The sequence below is a fragment of the Eurytemora carolleeae genome, unplaced genomic scaffold, assembly GCF_000591075.1.
Source record: "Eurytemora carolleeae unplaced genomic scaffold, Eaff_2.0 scaffold10, whole genome shotgun sequence".
Lineage (NCBI taxonomy): Eukaryota > Metazoa > Arthropoda > Copepoda > Calanoida > Temoridae > Eurytemora > Eurytemora carolleeae.
Window position 1 is genome coordinate 540,545 of NW_019396179.1, and position 21,328 is coordinate 561,872.

Genomic DNA, 21,328 nt, shown 5'->3' on the forward strand with positions numbered 1-21,328 from the left:
ACTAGAAGCGAACCAATGCTAAATGAGGAACTGTCCAAAACAGGCAAGTTTGCGAATGGAGAAAACTTAGGAAAGAATTATTATTGAGACGAGAATCAAAAAAAAAATTAGAAAAAAACCAATTTTTTGTGTGTTTGTCTTTCATGTGGAAACCAAATATTATTTGAATTAACAAAATTCATTGCTTAAAATATCAGAGGTATGTTACGTTGTATTGCAAAGATGATATATCAGAGGTATGTTACGTTGTATTGCATAGATGATATATCAGAGGTATGTTACGTTGTATTGCAAAGATTATATGGATTAGAAAATCAGAGTTTGTGGTAAAAACTCAACTACAGTTTTTAGTTTTTCTAATAAGTAATTCCTATCCTAAGTAATTCTTGAGGTTTAGGACAAACTAGGAACTACACAAGGCTAGAAGATGATTTTTCTAAATCAATAAGTTTGAAAAATATGACGACAGGGGAGGTGTCATCCAGTGTTCCAACTACACCGAACTCTAGAAGAACCTTAATGCCCAGGTAAACTAATGGTTCAGGGACTGTATAAGCGTGATTTCAATTGACCCTTCATGCAAATATGACAATGCTCGATTCAATTATGTTTAATTAGGAATTAGATATACATGTTTTTGTTATAAAAACTGTTTATTTCATTTGCAGTTTCTTTGAAAAAGTGACTTTCATTTCTTGCTTATAAGAAAGATTGGAGAAATTAATTGATTTAACAAATTTTCGAAATAAAATTCGATGTTATTTTCAACACTTTTGCTCAGATTTTGGTTTCAAGGGTAAATCAGGTATTGTCATTGTCAATTACATAATACATATAGTACGTATTACGTCACCAGAACTTCAGCCAATGGCAGTGCAGTATCATTGTCACGTGATACAGATGGAAATCACGTGACCAGCGTATATAAATATTAAAAAGATACCGTTGTGAATTGGAAAAGCTACTGTAAAATGGGGGGGGGTCCCTCAACTTTACGTTAACGGTCTACAGTGTTAATTTTGATTGTATTTTGATTGTGTTTTGGTTGTTTTTTGGTTGTATTTTGGTACAAAGTCTGATTATGCGTTCAAAGTCAAAATAAAAAAACGGTTTATTCCTAGAGAACGATTTTTGGACCCCCCCCCCCCCTCCTATCAATTTTGTACATGGGTCTGACAAGAAGTGTCTTAACTTAACCTAACCTGTGGCCGCAGCGCTCGGCCCCTAGCCTGTCCTAGCCGCACCGCTCGGCCAAGAAAGTGTCTTAACTAACCTAACCCGTGGCCACAGCGCTCGGCCCAGAAGGTGTCTTAACCTAACCTAACCCTAAAATAATTAAAAATGAATAATAATAATTTAGCTGAAATCATGTACAGAATTGATAGGAGGGGGGGGGGGGTCCAAAAATCGTTCATCTAGGACAGACACTAAAAAATCTGAGCAGCGTTCTCTTTTTTATTTATTTATCTTTTCACAGGATCTTATTCCGCTTTTTACGTTTTAAACTGATTTTAATATAAATAAGAAATTGTAATTTGGGATTTATTAAATATTGGTATTGCGCTGTTAAACCTTTTTAAAATAAAACTATGAACTCCTTGAAAGTAGTTATGCCAAAAATATTGTTCCTTTTGCTCCGTACGTGATATTTTGAAATATATATCTAAAACTTCTTATAAAAATCAACCCAAAAAATAATGTTTTCATTCCTATATCTTTGCAACATGGTTTCATACACCTTTGACATTCAACTTGCAATAGCTTTTTTTTACAATTTTTAAAGTTTTAGAAGGTTCCATTTTAAGAATAAGTTTGCTTTGATTTAAATGCAAAATGTGCAAACTTTCTATTCTATGATTAAAAATTTACAAATGAAACAATTGTTAAGAAACAATAGTTTTTGGTTCGTTTTTGAATTTTGCATATAAAAACTTCGCCTATAACTAAAAGAAAAATAAATATTCAGAATACACAATTTTGAAATTTGTAAATCTTCTCAGATACAATTTGGTTTCTAAACAAACACTCTAAAGTATTAACCTGAGTCGATGAATAACAAATAAATTGTAGAAGTCCCTGCGGAGTTAAAATCTTTAATCCACCTCCCAGTCCACTCAGAAGTAAATTCCAGTTCCAAATGGAAGGTCCCTCCTTTGATAATGATATGGGGGGAAATGGAATTCAAAAAAGTTCTACTCTGCTAGATCCGTATCAGGTAATATCTTATACTTTGCTTGTCTGTTAGTTTATGAACGACTAAACAGATCGGGCCCAAAATTGTTGAGGCAACTGACATAATCTCAGGGAAGATTCATGTTTGTTCAGATTCACAAAAATCTGTCTCCATAATCTCAGAATTTTGGTTAAATTTTAAACATACAGAAAAAAGTATTATTAAATCAAAGGAACTTTTTTGTTATTATTTTTAATAAATACAAAAAGGAGATGCTCACAGTAAAAATATTTATATAAAGAGTATTAAGGTGGTAACTTTTGAAGGTGCTGATTTAAGTTGCATCAAATGAGTTTAACCGGTCAATTATATCATTTTCGTCTTTTCAAAAGTAAACCCTGTCTCAGTTGGGTTAATTAAAAAACTACCTTAATTGAAAAACTAAGTTAATTAAAAAACTTAAGATTCCAAAGACTATTTTTAAAAATAGTTAGAAAATACAAAATTTGTGTAAAACCATAGTTTTAAATTCAGTTTAAACCAGAACTTTGGAGGCACTGAGTTTTATCAATGTAATGAAGACGACTTTTGTTTTAAATTTTGATTTGTATCAAACTTTCAAACAGCATGGATACACAAAGTTACGCAAACAATTAGAAGCTGTCAAATAAAAAAGCTTCTCTTCAATTACTTTCAAACTTTTAATATGAAAAAAGCTTGTTTACAATTAAAACTTAAAAAGGTTTATATTAATTATTCAACTAAAAAAAAATATCTGCATCTAGAGATTGGCATTGTTTTTTAGCATGAAAGAAATTTTTGTTGCTTGATGGTGTCGTTCAGGAAAAAAAACGATTGACGAATGACGTTTATCTGTAAGAAAATTGAAAAACTAAAAATTAACCATTTAAAATCTTTAGTTTTTTAACTACACGAAAAGGTTTTCCTGAAAATATTTTAAAAAATATTGTTTTTTTTTTCAATAAACTAACAACTTTTTGCGATCTAACTTTTAATAAAACAATAGTTTTTACTTAACGAACGATTTTTAATAAAAAGGATGATTTTATTATATTGAATAACAGTTTTACTGAACGAAGTATTTTTACTGAACGATCGTCCAGTGAGAAAGCGAACGAAATCAAACGAATGGGTCGTTAAAAAACGATGAACTAAAGAAATAAAAAAAATAAACCGAATGCTCCCATCTCAAAAATTATTATCCGTAGGTTTAGAAAACGACATTTTATAAATTATTTCGATGTCTCTGAAGATCTATGTAAAATTTTACTAAAATATACAATTTATCATTTATAATTTTTGTAAAATAAAATGGTACGATCGGCAAAGTTAATAATTTCAAATCTGTTTTCTCCTTTCTCCATCTACGCGTCAGCAGTTTCTCTTTTTCTTGCCTCCCTTTGCCCGTCCATTTACTTTTGAAAAAATGTTTACGAGTTTTTGCGCCATTATAAGACAGTTTAGGATCACCCTTTCACTGTATAGATGTACCCCTCTACTTTTTTGTTTTGCTTAATTGTAATTGCAGCCTCAGCGCTGAATATTTTGTCTACCTTCATTGACTATGGGTAATCACTTCTTGTACTTCAAGTTATTTTCTTTTTCCAGCGAGGGAGCAATAGTTTCCCTTCTAGAACCGCATATTTTTACTATCCTGTACAAGGAGGGTTGCTATTCAACGAAGGATAATTCAGTTACCCTCTAAGAGGTAATTTAACTAAAATATATTTTTTTTCAGGATATTCCGTCTAGGATTCCTTCTCCAACTTTCTCTCATAAGGTGAAAACATAATTGCACATATGAGCCAGGATGCATGTTAAATAACCCTATAACGATTAAGAGAGGAGTAGGGGAGGGATTACTTCTTTTTTTCGTTTTCGTGAAAAATAACCTCCCCCCCCACACCCGCAATCTTTTTTATTCCAAAACAGCCCCATTCAGAATAGGGTCAAATAATTGTCGTTTAAAGAGAAAAGTGGGGAGAGGTGTACGTCCGCCTCCCCATTAACAATTTGGGACACAAATAATGAAAAGAGAATTGGGACACCTTCTTGTCCCTTAAATTTGATTCTGACTATGTATTGAGCATAGTTGCCACTTATTTATTAATTTTTTCATGTTCATTTTCATTAATTCATTTATTTATTTATTCATTTATTCATTTATTCATTTATTCATTTATTTATTTATTCATTTATTCATTTATTCATTTATTCATTTATTCATTTATTCATTTATTCATTTATTCATTTATTCATTTATTCATTTATTCAGTTATTCATTAATCCATCTTACTATGCATAAACTATTAAATCATTAAATCACATATTTTAAACAATTATTAAAAAAACTAAAATTTAGGGAAGTCTAAAACTATCTCGTCCATCCACCCCTACATCTCCTATGTTCGCTAAATTATTCAGTAATCGGTATATGGATTATCAAAAGGTGAGTGTTTGGAATATTAAACAAACTTTAGAGAAAAAAAAAAACTGAAATATTATTATCAAAGACATTAAAAGATTTAAAATGGATGAAAATGCTTTTATTCGGAAATAAATATGATTTCTGATATAAATATTGATATGTATCCATACTTAAAACTTGTTATTAGTAATAATGCAGTTTTTCAGCTGTAGTAGTTTTAAATAAATTCTTGAATTAAACGTTATGCAGAAAATTCAAAATGCTCTTTTATTACAAAAATATGAAAATTTTGGTAATTCTTGCTTTTCCTATTTTTCGCTTCTAAGAACATAGGTAAATTAAATTTTTTATGTGATCTCCATAATTAAACCAAAGGACAAGAGTCTTTGCCATAAACTCTGATTTTCTAATCCCTATATTTTTGCAACCTACTGTCTGAAATCTTTGAGATGAATTCTGTTGAATTGAAATATCTAAATTTGTAATATCAATGGTTTACACCATCAGGTTTTGCAAAGATAAAGAAATCAGACAATTTGAGTTTGTAGCAAAATCTCATTTCATTAAAAAAGAGTCAATAAAGAGCACTCTACCTCTCCCTCTTCTATCCTTGTATTCTAGGAGGGTGCAGAGCACTCTACCTCTCCCTCTTCTAACCTTGTATTCTAGGAGGGTGCAGAGCACTCCACCTCTCCATCTTCTATCCTTGTATTCTAGGAGGGTGCAGAGCACTCTACCTTTCCCTCTTCTATCCTTGTATTCTGGGAGGGTGCAGAGCACTCAACCTCTCCTTGTTCTATCCTTGTATTCTAGGAGGGTGCAGAGCACTCCACCTCTCCCTCCTCTATCCTTGTATTCTAGGAGGGTGCAGAGCACTCCACCTCTCCCTCTTCTATCCTTGTATTCTGGGAGGGTGCAGAGCACTCTACCTCTCCTTGTTCTATCCTTGTATTCTAGGAGAGTGCAGAGCACTCCACCTCTCCCTCCTCTATCCTTGTATTCTAGGAGGGTGCAGAGCACTCTACCTCTCCCTCTTCTATCCTTGTATTCTAGGAGGGTGCAGAGCACTCTACCTCTCCCTCTTCTCTCCTTGATGAAAGATTCAGCTCCCGACCTTCCTCTAGGTAAGGTTAAAACATAAAAGGAACTTTAAAAGGAAAGACCGGCAATGTAAGGTAGTTGAACCGAGTATACAGTGTTGTGAAAAACTTCTTTCAAATTCATTTGAGACATATCAAACTTTTTAAAGATCTGTAAATCCTGAGTTTAAGCGCAATTTCGACGTCCAAAACTCCTACTCTTTGGGGGTGTCTCAAATAAATCCGAAAGAAGCTTTCCACAGCACTGCATACTCAGTTTAACCACCTTACATAGCCGGTCATACCCTTTAATCAAAATTTTAATTTACATTAAAGGATGCCTTTGCCCGGTTCACAACGTGACCTGTATCTGATCAATAATGTGATGAAATTGGAATTATTTGGGTTTAAAAGTGTTTATTGTTAAATCCTCATAATTTATATATGTTTTACGGCACTAAAATTGCGCACCTTACTTTTGTAGTGAAACCACAAAGAAACTTTTAAGGTTTGAACCATCAGGTCGCAAAAATTTAGGCATTAGAAAACTATTTTTTTTTGTAAAAACTTATTTCCTATGCAAAAGTTATATAGTAACTTCAGGGTTAAAAAAAAAATTATACTGATAAAATATTTATTTCCAGGCTTTTTGGGCGCTTCCTGCGCATCATCTATTTAAACTTTTTATTCTACCAAAATTTTCTCTTTGATAAAACAAAAATTAAATTTTTGGGGATTTAAAATTTTTTCTGAATTTTCAAAAATTTGAAGTCTATTTTTTGTAATTCTGAGCATCCATAAGCCTTCCCAATGGTCTTGTGAGACCGATTGGCTCAGCCGTTTTGACGTTTATCGTTACAAACAAACACCTACACAACAAGCTAGTATATAGATTTAACCCGTATACTCTAGGTCCTCGATGAACCACCATCTCTCCCCCTTCATATCTCCTTGTCACTCCCCAGCTATACGAGAGTTTAGAAAGAATGCTTCCCCCTCAATGATTAACTTGAAGTCTCCCTCCTCCTCTTCTAGGTATAGAGACGGGCACATTAACCTTAATTTTATTTCTGTGTTCATTCTTCCATGTCGTTCATTATTTTTCGCTTTGTTTAGTTTAGAAATTAATTTCGTTTTTCCTTTTTTTTCGTTTATTACAGGGGCAGCTAACGATATTTTACAGGAGATGGGGAAAAAATTGAACTATTGCGCGAAATTTGTTATCCTCACTGTTGGCAAAAATTTCAAATTCAAAATTTAAGTATAAGAAGGTGCCTGTTCTCTATGCCCCTAATATCACCCATTAAGCCGCCCCTGGCAGTAAAATTACCTTTGCTTTTGATACATTTTTTTGTTAACGGTAAAAGCATTTTTTAATCTGAAAAATATAATATAATATAAATGGAAAATGAACAATTAGGTTTATTACTCACAAAATCAATTTTATTTTGAACGATTGAAAAAAAATAAGGAATTATGAACGAACGAATTATGAGCTAGCGAAATGAAAAAACACCGAACACGCCTATCTCTTTCCTTCAGGAACTCCAGAATATTATCTCCAGCTTCATCATCTCCTTTCAGTGCTACCTCGTCATCCATGCTCTCCCCGGATTCCAGGCACAGACAATTTAACATTAATTACAGAAAATCCTTTGAATTTTTCTTTACCAAGGGTTCCAAAAACCAATTTTTCGAATGCTTTCTTACTGAAAAGTAGTTGTACCGAAATTAATTGTCTTTTCAGACGAAAATTCGCGATTTTTCTAACTTAAACTTCGTAGATCGGGTCGTTATTTTATCTATCCGTCCCAAGGAAAGTAAAGTAACTTAACGTTCCTCTGATTTACGAATCATAGGTCGGTTATGTTGATAAAAATGCATTAATAATTATTTACAACAACTTTACAGGGAAGTTATGGAAATTTTTCTTTACCAAGGGTTAAGTATTGTTGATCGAGAGGAGGTAAAAAGTTAAGTAATAACTTGTTATTTCTGCATATTATTCATTAAAGACTGATTGCTCCCGACCGCACCTAATCCATAGAGACAAGGATTAGAGTATTTGAGTATACGAGCATTCTTTTTTTTTCTTGCTAAATAAAACAGCTCAAAGGGATATGCTGATTTTGTCTCTTATAAACACTTACTGGAGACAAAAATAAATTCACCTACAAAAATACAAAAAGGTATACACTTCTAATCTTGGCACCAGTAGAGTATATTCTCAAAACTGGGTGCCGAGAAATTTTCGCAAAGTTTCTCAGAAATTCCTTTAGAAATTTCCTGTGAATTAGCAATGAATAGTTACTAGCTTTACAGAGAACCAATATGGAGAATTATCTACGAGACTACAAGCATAGAATTGTTGTTAACAAGAACTTCATAGATTCACAAGGAACCGTTGATTCGTAATTTGATATAAGAACTGAGAACTTTTGTGTTTGTGACCTCGATATCCACTGTGGGAACTTTAAGTTTAAGCTGCTTAATCTTTGTATTTCAGTGTTCACTTCAGGTTACATTTTCACTTCGGGATATTAAATAAAGATTAAATTAATTTCAGATTAACAAAGGATCAACTATCAAGGATTGACAATACATAAGTGCACAGTTCAGAAGTGAGAACAGGCTTTTATCTATACATCTAATGGATTAATTCAATTCCTCTCTAATATCTTGTAATGGTTTACTCTCCAGGGTTACCTTAAATTAATGTATCAAGCATTGACCTAATGTTTAAAAGTGCCCATGCACTGGATTTCGAAATCAAACGTTCAGGATAAACAATATCTAAACAAAAATTCCGATTGTTGGATATATTTTCATTGAAAACATAAACATGCAGAAACATGTAGAAAATAAGTTTCAAGAGTTCAAGTAATTGTTCTGGAATTGTAATGTCTCAAATCTTAATTATTCGCGATACTTAATGATGTTAAAAATCTGTAAATGCTAATTTGTTGTTTTATTATCTGTGGCTCCAGGTTTAAACAGATGCAATCTCCAAACCTATCTAATAATGGATCTTTGTTCTCCTTTAACTTCCAGGTATATAATCTCCAAACCTATCTAATAATGGATCTTTGTTCTCCTTTAACTTCCAGGTATATAATCTCCAAGCTTATCTAGTAATGTTCATGTATTGATTTAATTCATTATGTACATGTATTGATTAATTTTATTATGTTCATGTATTGATTAATTTTATTATGAACATGTATTGATATATTTTATTATGTTCATGTATTGATTAATTTTATTATGTTCATGTTTTGATTTAATTCATTATGTTCATGTATTGATTAATTTTATTATGTACATGTATTGATATATTTTATTATGAACATGTATTGATATATTTTATTATATTCATCATGTATTGATTAACTTTGTTATGTTCATTGATTAATTTTATTATGTTCATGTATTGATATATTTTATTATGTTCATGTATTGATATATTTTATTATGTACACGTATTGATATATTTTATTATGTTCACGTATTGATTTATTTTATTATATTCATCATGTATTGATTAACTTTGTTATGTTCATTGATTAATTTTATTATGTTCATGTATTGATATATTTTATTATGTTCACGTATTGATATATTTTATTATGTTCATGCATTGATATATTTTATTATGTTCATGTATTGATTAATTTTATTATGTTCATGTATTGATTAATTTTATTATGTTCATGTATTGATTAATTTTATTATGTTCGAATGTATTGATATATTTTATTTGATATTTATTTTTTCCATAGTAAAGCCAAAAGGAACCATACACGTCTAAAGCAATTTATGTATTTGCAACGAGATCTCGTGGACCTTTGATATTTCAAATTAAAAATTTGAGAAAAACGTTTAGTTTCTTTGCTTCAGGATATTTCCAAATCAAGTAGCATTGGTATGCAAAGCAGTCCAAGACAAAGCCCTAGACTAGTTTCTAGATCTGACTCTATTCCACAGAGAAGAGGTAATTTTAAAAGGACTGTATAGACGTTAGTTTCAGCGATTCTCAAGTTATGTCATGTCCGATTCACAACTTTACCCTTAAAATCGCGTTGTCCGATTTAGAATGAATAAGAGTTTCATTGTTTTTTTTTCTGAAATTGTTTTTTTTTCTTTAAACTGATTCAAAAACAATGGAGAACATATTTTAAATCAAACACTCTTCAAGCTATAATTCATGAACAGGCCCAGCTCTTTTAAAAGAGGGTTTCATGACATTACGAACTGAATGTACCTTACCAATGTCCATATTAAACTTTCTGAGGTGTTTTCAGTGGTATTCCAATAAAAAATTATTTTTTATTATTTAGAGCTGGGTGAGCTGAACCCGTCCTTGTACAGGTCTGTGAGTTTAGATTCCCAGGAGTTCTTTGGGACGGAGGAAGGACCTCCAGGACGGGTTTATATCAAGGTAAGTACTCCCAGGACGGGTTTATATCAAGGTAAGTACTCCCAGGACGGGTTTATAACAAGGTAAGTACTCCCAGGACGGGTTAATATCAATATAACACGGTAATAATCCCCAGGACGGGTTTATATCAAGGTAAAAACCTCCAGGACGGGTTTATGTTAAGGTAAGGACCACAAGGACGGGTTATATCAAAGTAAGGATTGCCATGTCGGTTTATATAAAGGTAAGGACCTCCAGGGCAGGGTTATGTCAAGGTAAGGGCTGCCTGGACGGGCTTATATCCAGAAGGACCTTAAGGACGGGTTTACAGCAAGGTAAAGACCTAAAGGACCTGTTTATATAAAGGTAAGAACCTCCAGGACGGGTTTATATCTAGTTAAGGACCTCTAGGAAGGGTTTATACCAAGTTAAGGACCTCCAGGACGGGTTTATATCAAGATAGAGACCTCCATGACGGGTTTATGTCAAGGTGAGAACCTCCAGGACGGGTTTATATAATGGCAAGGACCGCCAGGACGGGTTTATATCAAGGTAAGGATTGCCATGACGGATTTTTATCAAGCTAAGGACCTCCAGAAGGGGTTTATATATAGGTAAGGACCCCCTAGGAAGGGTTTATATCAAGCTAAGGGCCTCCAGGAGGGGTTTATATCAAGGGAGGGATATCCATGACGAGTTTATACCAAGGTAAGGACCTCCAGGACAAATTAATATCAAGGTAAAGACCTCTAGAAAGGGTTTGTATCTATGTAAGGACCTTTAAGACGGGCTTATATACAAGGTAAGGACCGCCAGGACAGGTTAATATCAAGATAAGGACCACCAGGACAGGTTAATATCAAGATAAGGACCCCCAGGACAGGTTAATGTCAAGGTAAGGACCACCAGGGCAGGTTAATATCAAGGTAAAGACCACCAGGGCAGGTTAATATCAAGATAAGGACCACCAGGGCAGGTTAATGTCAAGTTAAAGAGCACCAGGGCAGGTTAATATCAAGATAAGGACCACCAGGGCAGGTTAATGTCAAGTTAAAGAGCACCAGGGCAGGTTATATTAAGAAGTTCAAGAATTCTCCAAAGAATTACACTTCTCTCTCACTGTTGGACATTTAAATAATTTCTCAAAAAGGGATTATAAGATCGAAGAAACCTTTCAAAAAACTATTATTTTTAGATGAAATACAGCGTTGAAACTGAAAATCTGGACATATTTTTAAACAAAATTAAGTGCTTCAAGAAAACATCTTTACAGGGTTCCAAAGCAAGTGTAAGGTAAAGAGCAAATATTTAAACAATTTTGCAAAATTTTAAATGATTTTTTTAGATTAAAACTTCTTCCTGATGACAGACGTTGCCTCACATCTAAACAGTTGCTGTTTACAGAGGACTCTGCTCTGCTTTTTAAAGAAAACTTTCAGTTTCATGTAGGTTTCAAAACAAATATATTTTTAGACATGGAGCATTCATTTTTATCTCTAATCAAACAATCATACTGAAATCATATTATTTATGTAAATGTTTGCCCTTAACTGCTGTGTTTCACGTTTTTGAATATAAAAATGATTGTTTACAGTGGTTGAAGACAAAAAAATTTGGAAAAAAAGTTTAATTTTTACTTTTTAAAACGTATATGTTTCTATTGGTTGAGGTTTGTGGTGAAAACCTGATTCCTTTATGAGAAGAATTGAAGAATTTATTTTCATTTCTTATTCTAAACTGAAAAGAGTCTAAACTTATATGTCACATACGCTCGTTCAACCGCTACCGCGGGTTTTTTTTCTCCAAAAAAATAAATCATTGTTAAGTTAAAACTTTAGATGTAGAATATTTTTTTATTTGTGTTTATGAATATTCGATATTTAAAAACTTTTAAAATTGTTTCATTTTTCTATTTTAATGAGCAACATCTAAGTAATTTTATGGATACAAAATGTTTATTTTTAACCTAGCACTAAATTTCAATGTTTTTTTATGGAATTTTATTTTTATTTCTAACTTTGAATTTTGAAGGTGAATAAATCTGATCTTGCTAACAGAACACTGGACGGAGAAGTAGAGGTAAAATTAACATAAGTTTGAGAATAAGGTTGAAATGAATCCCCAAAATTGTGAATATAATTATACATTATAAATACAGTAAGAACATGAAAACTCTAAAATAGAAGACGATGTTTAAACTCAAGTGATGACCTAAAATAGTTTAATAAACATAAGACACATCAATTAAGTACTGTAAATAGACCCATTTCACTCAGTATGTCATTATAATTACTTTCTAGGAAAACTTTTTGCTTTGTGATAAATAACATCAAATACATTAAAGTATTGGTTTAATATCGTCTTCCTTTTCCACAGTTGTTAAGTTCTCATTGTATCTTTGAAATTTAAAAATGTTCAAGCAATCAAAATTCCTGACTAAGAAATACACATGATATTTAAATAATATTTCGAAATTGAGGTTAAAAATAGTAGGCAGCGTGCGTTTGGAAACTAAGTTCCTTGTCTTTTTCTCTAAGACAACTTTCGATTAAATATTTAAAATATGTAAACTAATTATCTACTGTTTAAATACAAAAAAAGAGATTAGTTTTATTCGGTTCTATACTTGATCTCCATATCCACAGTGAGCACTTTTAAATTAAATAGAGAATCGTGGGCTCTGAATAAAAAACATATAAATTGCGTATTTTCTGAAAATTCAAAGCATTTTACAATCTACAGCATGTGTTTTATTCAACCTATAATTAGATGAAATCGCGAGGAGATAAAAAGGGAAAACCATGCTACTGGTTCCAGAAGAAGCTGGCAGAAATAGAAATAGACGAATTGACAGAATCTTTCAGTATGACAGTAAGTTTTCTTACACAATAGCATCAACAAATTTGATTCGTTTCCCTTATGTCCATTTGTCAGCCCAAATTTTATTTTGAATAATCTTTTTTGTTTGTTTATTTTGATGGTTATTATATCCATAGAACTGACGAGGGTCATTCCAGACCGAAATATATTTTCAAAAAATGTGGAACTAACATCAATTTTTTTACTCTACCATCACCGATTTTTAAAATGATAGACGATAAACAAAATTGTCCCTAAAAGTAACAGTTTCCATTTTCGATAAGGCAATTTACGAATTAGAAAAAAACTTATATTATTGATAATTATAAAAGCCAAAAGTACTGTTTTCATTTGAAAATTATTTTTCATTTATTAAGTTGAGTGCTTTATTGTAATGTTGAACAAGAGTTGAATTATTGAAACATTATTTAAGATAATTAAATTTTAAATTTAAATAATACTTATTCATTGAGAAATGCATACTATTCTTTTATTTACTACAGTGTGTCCTAATAAACATGTGAATTCAGTGACGAATTCGATGTCGTCTTTTTAAATAATTCTTTGATTTAGTATAGTGATACCTACTGAGAAATCTTTAATCTGTAAGAGTTTCGTCTGCTATGTTTACATTTTGTTTGTTTATGTTTTGACTGCATACAGTAGCAGTATACAAACAGAGTAAACTTGTCCGTCTTCACTGTTCATCTTGCGGAGACATTTAGACACATCTTTGCAGTCGTTTACCCTTCTCATAAAATAAACTCTAGCAGACATCATAATATTATGGCTTTTGAAATTAGGTATTACAATGCTAATTCATAACAAAGACTATGTCGAATTCGTCACTGAATTCCCATGTTTTTGGAACACCCTGTATGTTACACTAACAATTTATTGTTTAGTGTTTAAGAGTGGATATGTTTTCAACTAAACCAGTTGAGCTGGGTGGAGGGATAAAACTAAGAACATCCCTGGCGTACAACCCAGATCTTGAGAGATTAACGCTAGCTGTTTTTCAGTGTCAGGTTCGATATCTTTTCATTGATATAGTACACAATGCACTAACATTTTAGAATATTATTTAATGGGTAGAAGTAACGTTACTTTAAGTAACTCCACAGAAAAAAATATTTGCGAGTATAGAAAAATCCGAGGCCGAATTTAAAAAATTTGAGACGCGGCTCATATATGGTTCCACTTAAAATTGTGTTAAATGTTTCAGATTTGAGCCGGTGCCAAATCAAAACCGGTTTTTGGCGGATTTTAGAATCAGCTCAAATTCATTAAATTCGGACACAGTTTAATATCTTATAATTCATTCTTGCATGCTTACACTTGTGTTAATCAGGGTTCAAGGCATGAATAAATAAATAAGTCTACTTTAAATTGGGTTTATATTCCTGTAAAGAGATTATTCATTTATCTAAAAATACTCTATAAAAATTCCATTTCTTAAAATGATGACTACTAAAAGAGGGTAAGTAGTCATAATTACCGCTTGAAATTGAAATACCCAATATTTTCGTTCATGAAAACACATCAAGGTTTGGCAATGAAAACAAGTTATTTGGGGAATCGTTACATTTTAATCTAATTGTTAAAACTGAAATTATAAATAAAGTTTTAAACTTTAGGGAATCAAGGACGAAGAAGATGAACCCTTGGACACCTATGTAAAGGTTATATTTGTTTTATATTCATATACCCGGCCCTTGAATTAACTATAGATAACGCCGCAAAAAAATACTTTTTATCACCTCATTGGGCAAATGATGTGTAATTTTCAAATTTGTAAGCAAAATTTAAGATTTAAATTTCTGATTTTTTCATTGCAATCATAAAACAATGATTCAATTTTACATGGCATCCCTAAGATTGCAATGTCGCAATAAAACAAAGATTAAAATTGCAAAAATCAACATAGTGTTACCCTTGAATCTTTGAAACCTGATGTTGTTAACATTTGCATATCAAGCTTTGATTATTAGATCTAACATAATGAATAGTTTGAAATATCTAAGGTCTATGATATTATTATGCAAAGAGTTGGAGATTTGAAATTTAGAGGTTGTGTCAAAAACTGTATTCTTAATTTGCAAAAGTTATAACAAGTCTATTATTAAGCGGAAGAAAAGATTAAAAATTAAAAATAAAAAACTGAGAAATTTAATGACGTAAAATTTTCTACATAACGGACAATTTTGTCCCTTACATAATCCTACCTAACAAATAATGTATTATTTTGAAATTTGAGATGAATAGTTAAGTTCTATTAATAAACGTAAATTTAGAAAAAGTAATAAAAATTCCAATTTTCAACTTAACTTTCAAGTTATCCGATGCAAATTGATACTGAATCGGCCAGCTTATTATGCTAATTTAAATAATCAATAACCAATAATTTAAAAACCTGCCTGTCTTCAATCTATAGCTGATTTGATGTACCGGATTTGATGTACCGCATTTCAAGTACCAGATTTGAAGTACCAGATTTGAAGTACCGAAATTGAAGTACCGAATTTGAAGTACCCGTTTTAAAGTACCAGTTTTGAAGTACCGGTTTTGAAGTACCGAATTTGAAGTACCGAAATTGAAGTACCGAATTTGAAGTACCAAATTTGAAGTACCGAATTTGAAGTACCGAATTTGAAGTACCGGATTTAAAGTACCGGTTTTGAAGTACCAGATTAAAAGTACCGGTTTTGAAATACCAGATTTGAAGTACCGAATTTGATGTTCCGGATTTAAAGTACCGGATTTGATGTACCAGATATGAAGAACCGGATTTAAAGTACCGGATTTGATGTACCAGATTTGATGTGCCGGATTTGATGTACCGGATTTAAAGTACCGGATTTGATGTACCAGATTTGATGTGCCGGATTTGATGTACCGGATATGAAGTACCGGATTTAAAGTACCGGATTTGATGTACCGGATATGAAGTTCCGGATTTAAAGTACCGGATTTGATGTACCGGATATGAAGTACCGGATTTGATGTACCGGATATGAAGTACGGATTTAAAGTACCGGATTTGATGTACCAGATATGAAGTACCGGATTTAAAGTACCGGATTTGATGTACAGGATATAAAGTACCGGATTGTACCGGATTGACTTACTGACAGCACTAGCAAGTTGTACAAATAGACTTTTAAGGTAAAACTGGACAGTTAATCAAATGCACAAAAAATGTAACAATACAAATAAAACACTTTAAGAGACGACTTCTAGTCTACTATCTGTATTTTTAATTTATCTATGATCATATAAATTATCTCCTTCTAGTGTGGAGACTTAAATGTTGATATTTATAGGTTTCCCTCACCCAAAACTTGAAAGTTGTGAAGTCCAAAAAGTCAGACCTTTCAAAGAAAAGTAACAGTCCGTCTTTTGACCAAAGATTTGATTTTAAGGTATTTATAAAATACAATATAATATAGGTTTCACAATATTTAATTAATTATAGTTTTCTCTTGTTAAAAATGATTTGAATCAAAAAAAAAAACACGTTTTTATTTTATTTTTCAAGGTGGAGAATAGCAATCTTCAATGCACCTCCATTTTCGTGCATCTGAAAATAAGCAAACGATCATTTAAAAGAGGTAATTTTTTAAAAATCATAAAAATTAAAATTGTGTTATTTGTAATAGTTAAAGGGACTGTAAGCGTAAATTCAAGTGCCTCAAAATGCAAAGATTCTCAACAGTGTCCAATTGAAACCATTATAAATAATGTGGAGTAAATTGTTAAAATTGATATTTCTTGATCAGACAAATCTTTTCAGGATACCATTGTGAATCGGGCATAACCATATAGGGTCACTTACCCCTATAAAGGCTAGGGGGTTTGAATCTATGTATAGTCTGGGGGGGGGGGGCGCCAAACGCCTCGCCAGCCTGTTTAGGGTTAAAATTGCGCTTACCTGTGCCTTGAAATTAAAAAGTGAAATTTCATTATTATTTCTTTTTGTAATTCTTACGTTTACAATTTTACAGCTATATTCTAAATAATGATCAAATGAAGATTGAATCACAAGGAGTTAGGAATTGAGTCTGAGGCAAAAATTCTAAATTTGTAATCCCTGTATCTTTGCAACCCGATGGTTTAAACCTTCAATATTTTGAAATTATACTATTTAACCTAAAGGAATTCATATTTTTAAATATATTATATCTAAGGTCTACGACATTGGGTTGCAAAGATGTAAGGATTAAGAAATCAGAGTATGGGGTAAAAACTAAATTTCTTTCTTTTATGTAGAGCGCATTCTGGGACAAATTATCATTGGTCCAAAGATGTTTGCACGTGGTTCAGGACTCAGCCAATGGGAGCTCGCCCTTGGAAGCCCTAAAGAACAAATCTTTATCTGGCATGAACTGTCAAAACCCACCACCGTTAGCAGTAGCGTATAAACGTAATAGGTATTTTTTCAAAGGCATTCCCCAGACGGCATTCTCTCCGGAGTATTTTTAACTTGTCACACAGCATGCAACTGTGCAATTTCCCAAGTGGCAACTTTCACGCAGATTTCGGCCCCAAAGCCTTTCTAGAAGCAGCGTTTGGCTCCTTCACATCGTAGTCGCAGCGTTGGCGCCTCTGAGGGCCTAACCTAACCTTTGTGGGGTTGCCACTTGGGAAATTGCACGTTTGGGAAGTTGCTTCTTGGGAAATAGTCACTTGATTTTATAGAAACGAAGAGGTAAAGCTTACTTCAGATGTACACAACCAAGGTTAATTGCTGTTGCGTATCCTCTGCGTACATATTGAAACCAGTTCTCTCTGGGCGGTGTTTGTAAACAAGAACAGATGCATCAGTGCTCTCAAGGGCGGATCCAGCTTTTTAAAAAGTGGGGGTCAAAGTCTGAATAATGTAAGGTATAGTACCGAGCGAGGGGGGGTGCAGGGGGGCTGATAATTTTGTTAATAGAAATAAGCATCAAAAGTGAGTATTTTAAGTGCTCAAAACAGAAAATTACTCTGAAAGTATGTAAAACTGTTTCTACCTTGGAGCTGCACTTACAATATCTTCACTCAGACATACTACTCTATAAAAAATTATCTTTACATTTCCATTTGCATTACATAATTTCTAATTACAATTTTACCTATTGTTTAAAATTAAGATATTAACTGCAAGGTTCAGGGGAAAGAAGCGGGGGTTACATGTGGGCTTCATGGCGGAAATGGATCTTGAGTATACATACATCTAGAGAAAAGGCTACGGCATTTGAGTCGGAAAAATCGTCTTCCTTATATTTTCGAATTTGTGTTAACAATATTAGTGTATTTCCTGGAAAAAAAGTTACAGTAAACTATTAGGTTAGTCTCCAGAAAAGGGGGATCAAAAGATACTCTTGCCCCCCCCCTGGATCCGCGCCTGAGTGCTCTTCTAGTATCCAAGGAGGATAAAAGCATTTAATTTTGATAATGATCGGTTGTGTATATGTAAGGGCTTACCTCTTCATTTCCTTTCTCTATTATATATCCTTTTAAATAGTTTTTTAAAGTTAAAATCTAAACTCAGGGTTTTTGTTTAACAATACTCTTTGAAATTTCAAAATCAGTAATCATTTCGATCCGTTTTAGTATTTTCTATGACTAGGCTGGTCCTGAATGATGTTGTTGCTATTATTTACCTTGTAATTTATTACTGTAAACATCTCACTTTACATCATGTATCAACCATGTATCTCATATGATAATTGATCACTGACCAATATATTAGACTATTTCATTGGAGCCCATACAAAACATATCAGCGACAAAACTTATCACCACAAAACTTATCAAAACAAAACTCATCTAACAACAAAACTTATCAATCAAAACTTATCATCACAAAACTTATCAAACTACAAAACTTATCAAACTACAAAACTTATCAAACTACAAAACTTATCTAACAACAAAACTTATCAAAACAAAACTTATCATCACAAAACTTGTCCAACTACAAAACTTATCAAACTACAAAACTTATCAATCAACAAAACTTATCAAACTACAAAACTTGTCAAACTCAAAACTTATTTAAATAACTACAAAACTTATTTGTCAAAACATTTTTAAAAGTTGTTACAACTAAAACTTGACTTAGAATTTATATATATAAATCATTATTCATCTTTAAATAAGCTGGCAATATTGAACAGATATGTGCTCAAGGGTACGCTATCAAAGCTTGCACACATAACCTTTAGGTCTTGTTCTTGTTCTCTTTGTATTTGTTGTACAGATGATTTTCATCTTCCTTAAGTAAGTTTGTACCCTTCTGTGAGAGAACAAAATTAGCCTCCATCTCGGTTGAAAGGGGCTGGGAAACTGATAGTTTACCGAATTTTTTAGTAAAATTCGCGGATATTTAAAAAATTGTTGGAACATTTCCATGATTTGAAAATTTAGATTCATGAATTTTATTGATAAGTTTTAAGTTTGATATGTTTTGTAGTTTGATAAGTTTTGTAGTTGATAAGTTTTGTAGTTTGATAAGTTTTGTAGTTTGATAAGTTTTGTGATGATAAGTTTTGTCGCTTATAAGTTTTGAAAAGATAAGTTTTGAAAAGATAAGTTTAGTGACGATATGTTTTGTATGGGCTCCATTTTATTGATCATCATTGATTATCACTTCACTTGTTCATCAGTTCAATTAAAAAAACAAACTTGCAAGTACGCCATTTTAATTTATAAAGATCAACAGATTAAAAATCCAACGTCCCAGGCTGCTGAACAGATAAGCTGGAACTTTTCGTTTATTAGTTTTAAACTATAGAGATAATGATCATTACTCTGTGTAATTCATTATTTGATATAACTAATAAAATCAGTGAAATAAATTATTTGACTTTTATTTGTAAATTGTAAAATTTATAAAATAACTTTATTTGAAGTAAAAAATGTAACGGTCAATTTGAATATTTTTCTTTGTTTGCGATTTTCTTAAACTTATTGTAAAACAAAGCTGTAAAGTATAAGCATATCTCTGTAAATAAAAATCATAGTTAAATAGTCAAGGTTGTAAAATGGAAAATATACTCCGTGTTTGTCAACTATTTTGTTTTATATAAAAGCCATGCTGGTAAATTAATATGTATATACACGAAAATGTAAATTTGAAGATATTATACCAATAATGATGTTTGAAAATATACATAGACAAATATACAAAATTAGCCCATCTTCACACACGCTGGAAGTTATTCATTCTTTTTTTTTAATTGATTAATTCTTATTGATTTTAATACCAACCTATTAAATTCATTTTAAGACATTTAAGTATATTGTCTATCATAATTTTACGAAAATAATTGTCATTCAAATTGACCTATCCAGTATCAGAGTTCAAAATATTGAGATTTAAAAAAATGTAAAAATCAACCATCCTTAAAATATGATATTCATGGTAAGGATTTGAGAAAACTCAATCTATATACACAAATATTGTTAGAGACTGCAGAAAATAAACTTACTATACAGAGATTAAGACTAAATTAAAATAGCTGGAAAGGTAAGGGGGAAAATGTATTGTTTACAGTCAAATCAAAAATATTATCTTTTGTATTTTCGTAAAATTTTTTGAAAAAAACCATAGGTGCTGAAGCTGTATTTTGTCTTTTTTATCAAAAAAATTGCATTTTTTTAAAATTTCGAATTAATTTGCGAAATTTTCGCATTTCAGATTTCCCTAAAATTTTGCATTTTTTGCGAAACAGATTAAAGCGAAATTTCGTGAAAAATTCAAAATTTTTCGCATTTATTCGCGAGCGAACGAAATTCGAAAAATGCGCTGCAAACTCTAGTCGCAACTCACAACGAACTTTTGAAAAACGAAAAACGTAATGGCAGGATATGATTGTTTTCTTGTAAAAAATATCATAAATCTTGGGCAACATTTACTTAATTTTTAAGGGGGGCTTTGGATATATATTTACTCACTGACGGTCGTTAACGAAGACAAATCATTAAAGATCGTAAAGATCGTTAAAAATTAATGGAAACGTCAAACTGAAACTAAAAATGACTTCTTTGTTCTTTAATTAAAAACTTTTGAATTTTCTACGTCGTTAACGTTACGATCGCTTCGTTTTCAGAAAAGTGAAAACCATATATTTTAAATGCAATATTGTAAAAAGAAGCTATATCGTGTACGCACAAAAGAAAATAAGATTTCCAAAAAATGTTACAATTGTTTAAATTGTTCAATTTTAGATTTTTCCGATAATATTCGTTTTTGAAAGAATTTTTTTCTGATTAAACTAATGTTTTGCTCAGACTCAAACTTTTCTAATACTTTAATTGATATTTGTAAGTTGGAATTTTGATCACATAGTTTACAATATTTCAAG

At 31.7% G+C, this 21,328-nt stretch overlaps 2 protein-coding genes across 2 annotated transcripts; both read left to right on the forward strand.

Annotated features, from left to right (window-relative positions):
* The first annotated feature begins 398 nt into the window (after nucleotides 1–398).
* Nucleotides 399–8,297, forward strand: LOC111697338 (uncharacterized). The gene is made up of 9 exons (XM_023467306.1): nucleotides 399–527; nucleotides 2,071–2,215; nucleotides 3,933–3,974; nucleotides 4,557–4,643; nucleotides 5,676–5,746; nucleotides 6,614–6,736; nucleotides 7,244–7,321; nucleotides 7,613–7,667; nucleotides 8,268–8,297. Exons 1-9 carry the CDS (start codon nucleotides 460–462, stop codon nucleotides 8,295–8,297), a joined length of 699 nt encoding a protein of 232 aa, XP_023323074.1. The 5' UTR covers nucleotides 399–459.
* Nucleotides 8,298–8,689: 392 nt separating this feature from the next.
* LOC111697359 (synaptotagmin-15) lies at nucleotides 8,690–18,106 on the forward strand. Its single transcript, XM_023467342.1, has 12 exons — nucleotides 8,690–8,752; nucleotides 9,599–9,692; nucleotides 10,039–10,139; nucleotides 11,314–11,411; nucleotides 11,464–11,563; nucleotides 12,150–12,197; nucleotides 12,888–12,989; nucleotides 13,883–14,005; nucleotides 14,615–14,659; nucleotides 16,301–16,399; nucleotides 16,516–16,588; nucleotides 17,247–18,106. The coding sequence occupies exons 1-12, from the start codon at nucleotides 8,699–8,701 to the stop codon at nucleotides 17,396–17,398; spliced, it is 1,089 nt and encodes a 362-aa protein (XP_023323110.1). The 5' UTR covers nucleotides 8,690–8,698; the 3' UTR covers nucleotides 17,399–18,106.
* The last annotated feature ends 3,222 nt before the right edge of the window (nucleotides 18,107–21,328 follow it).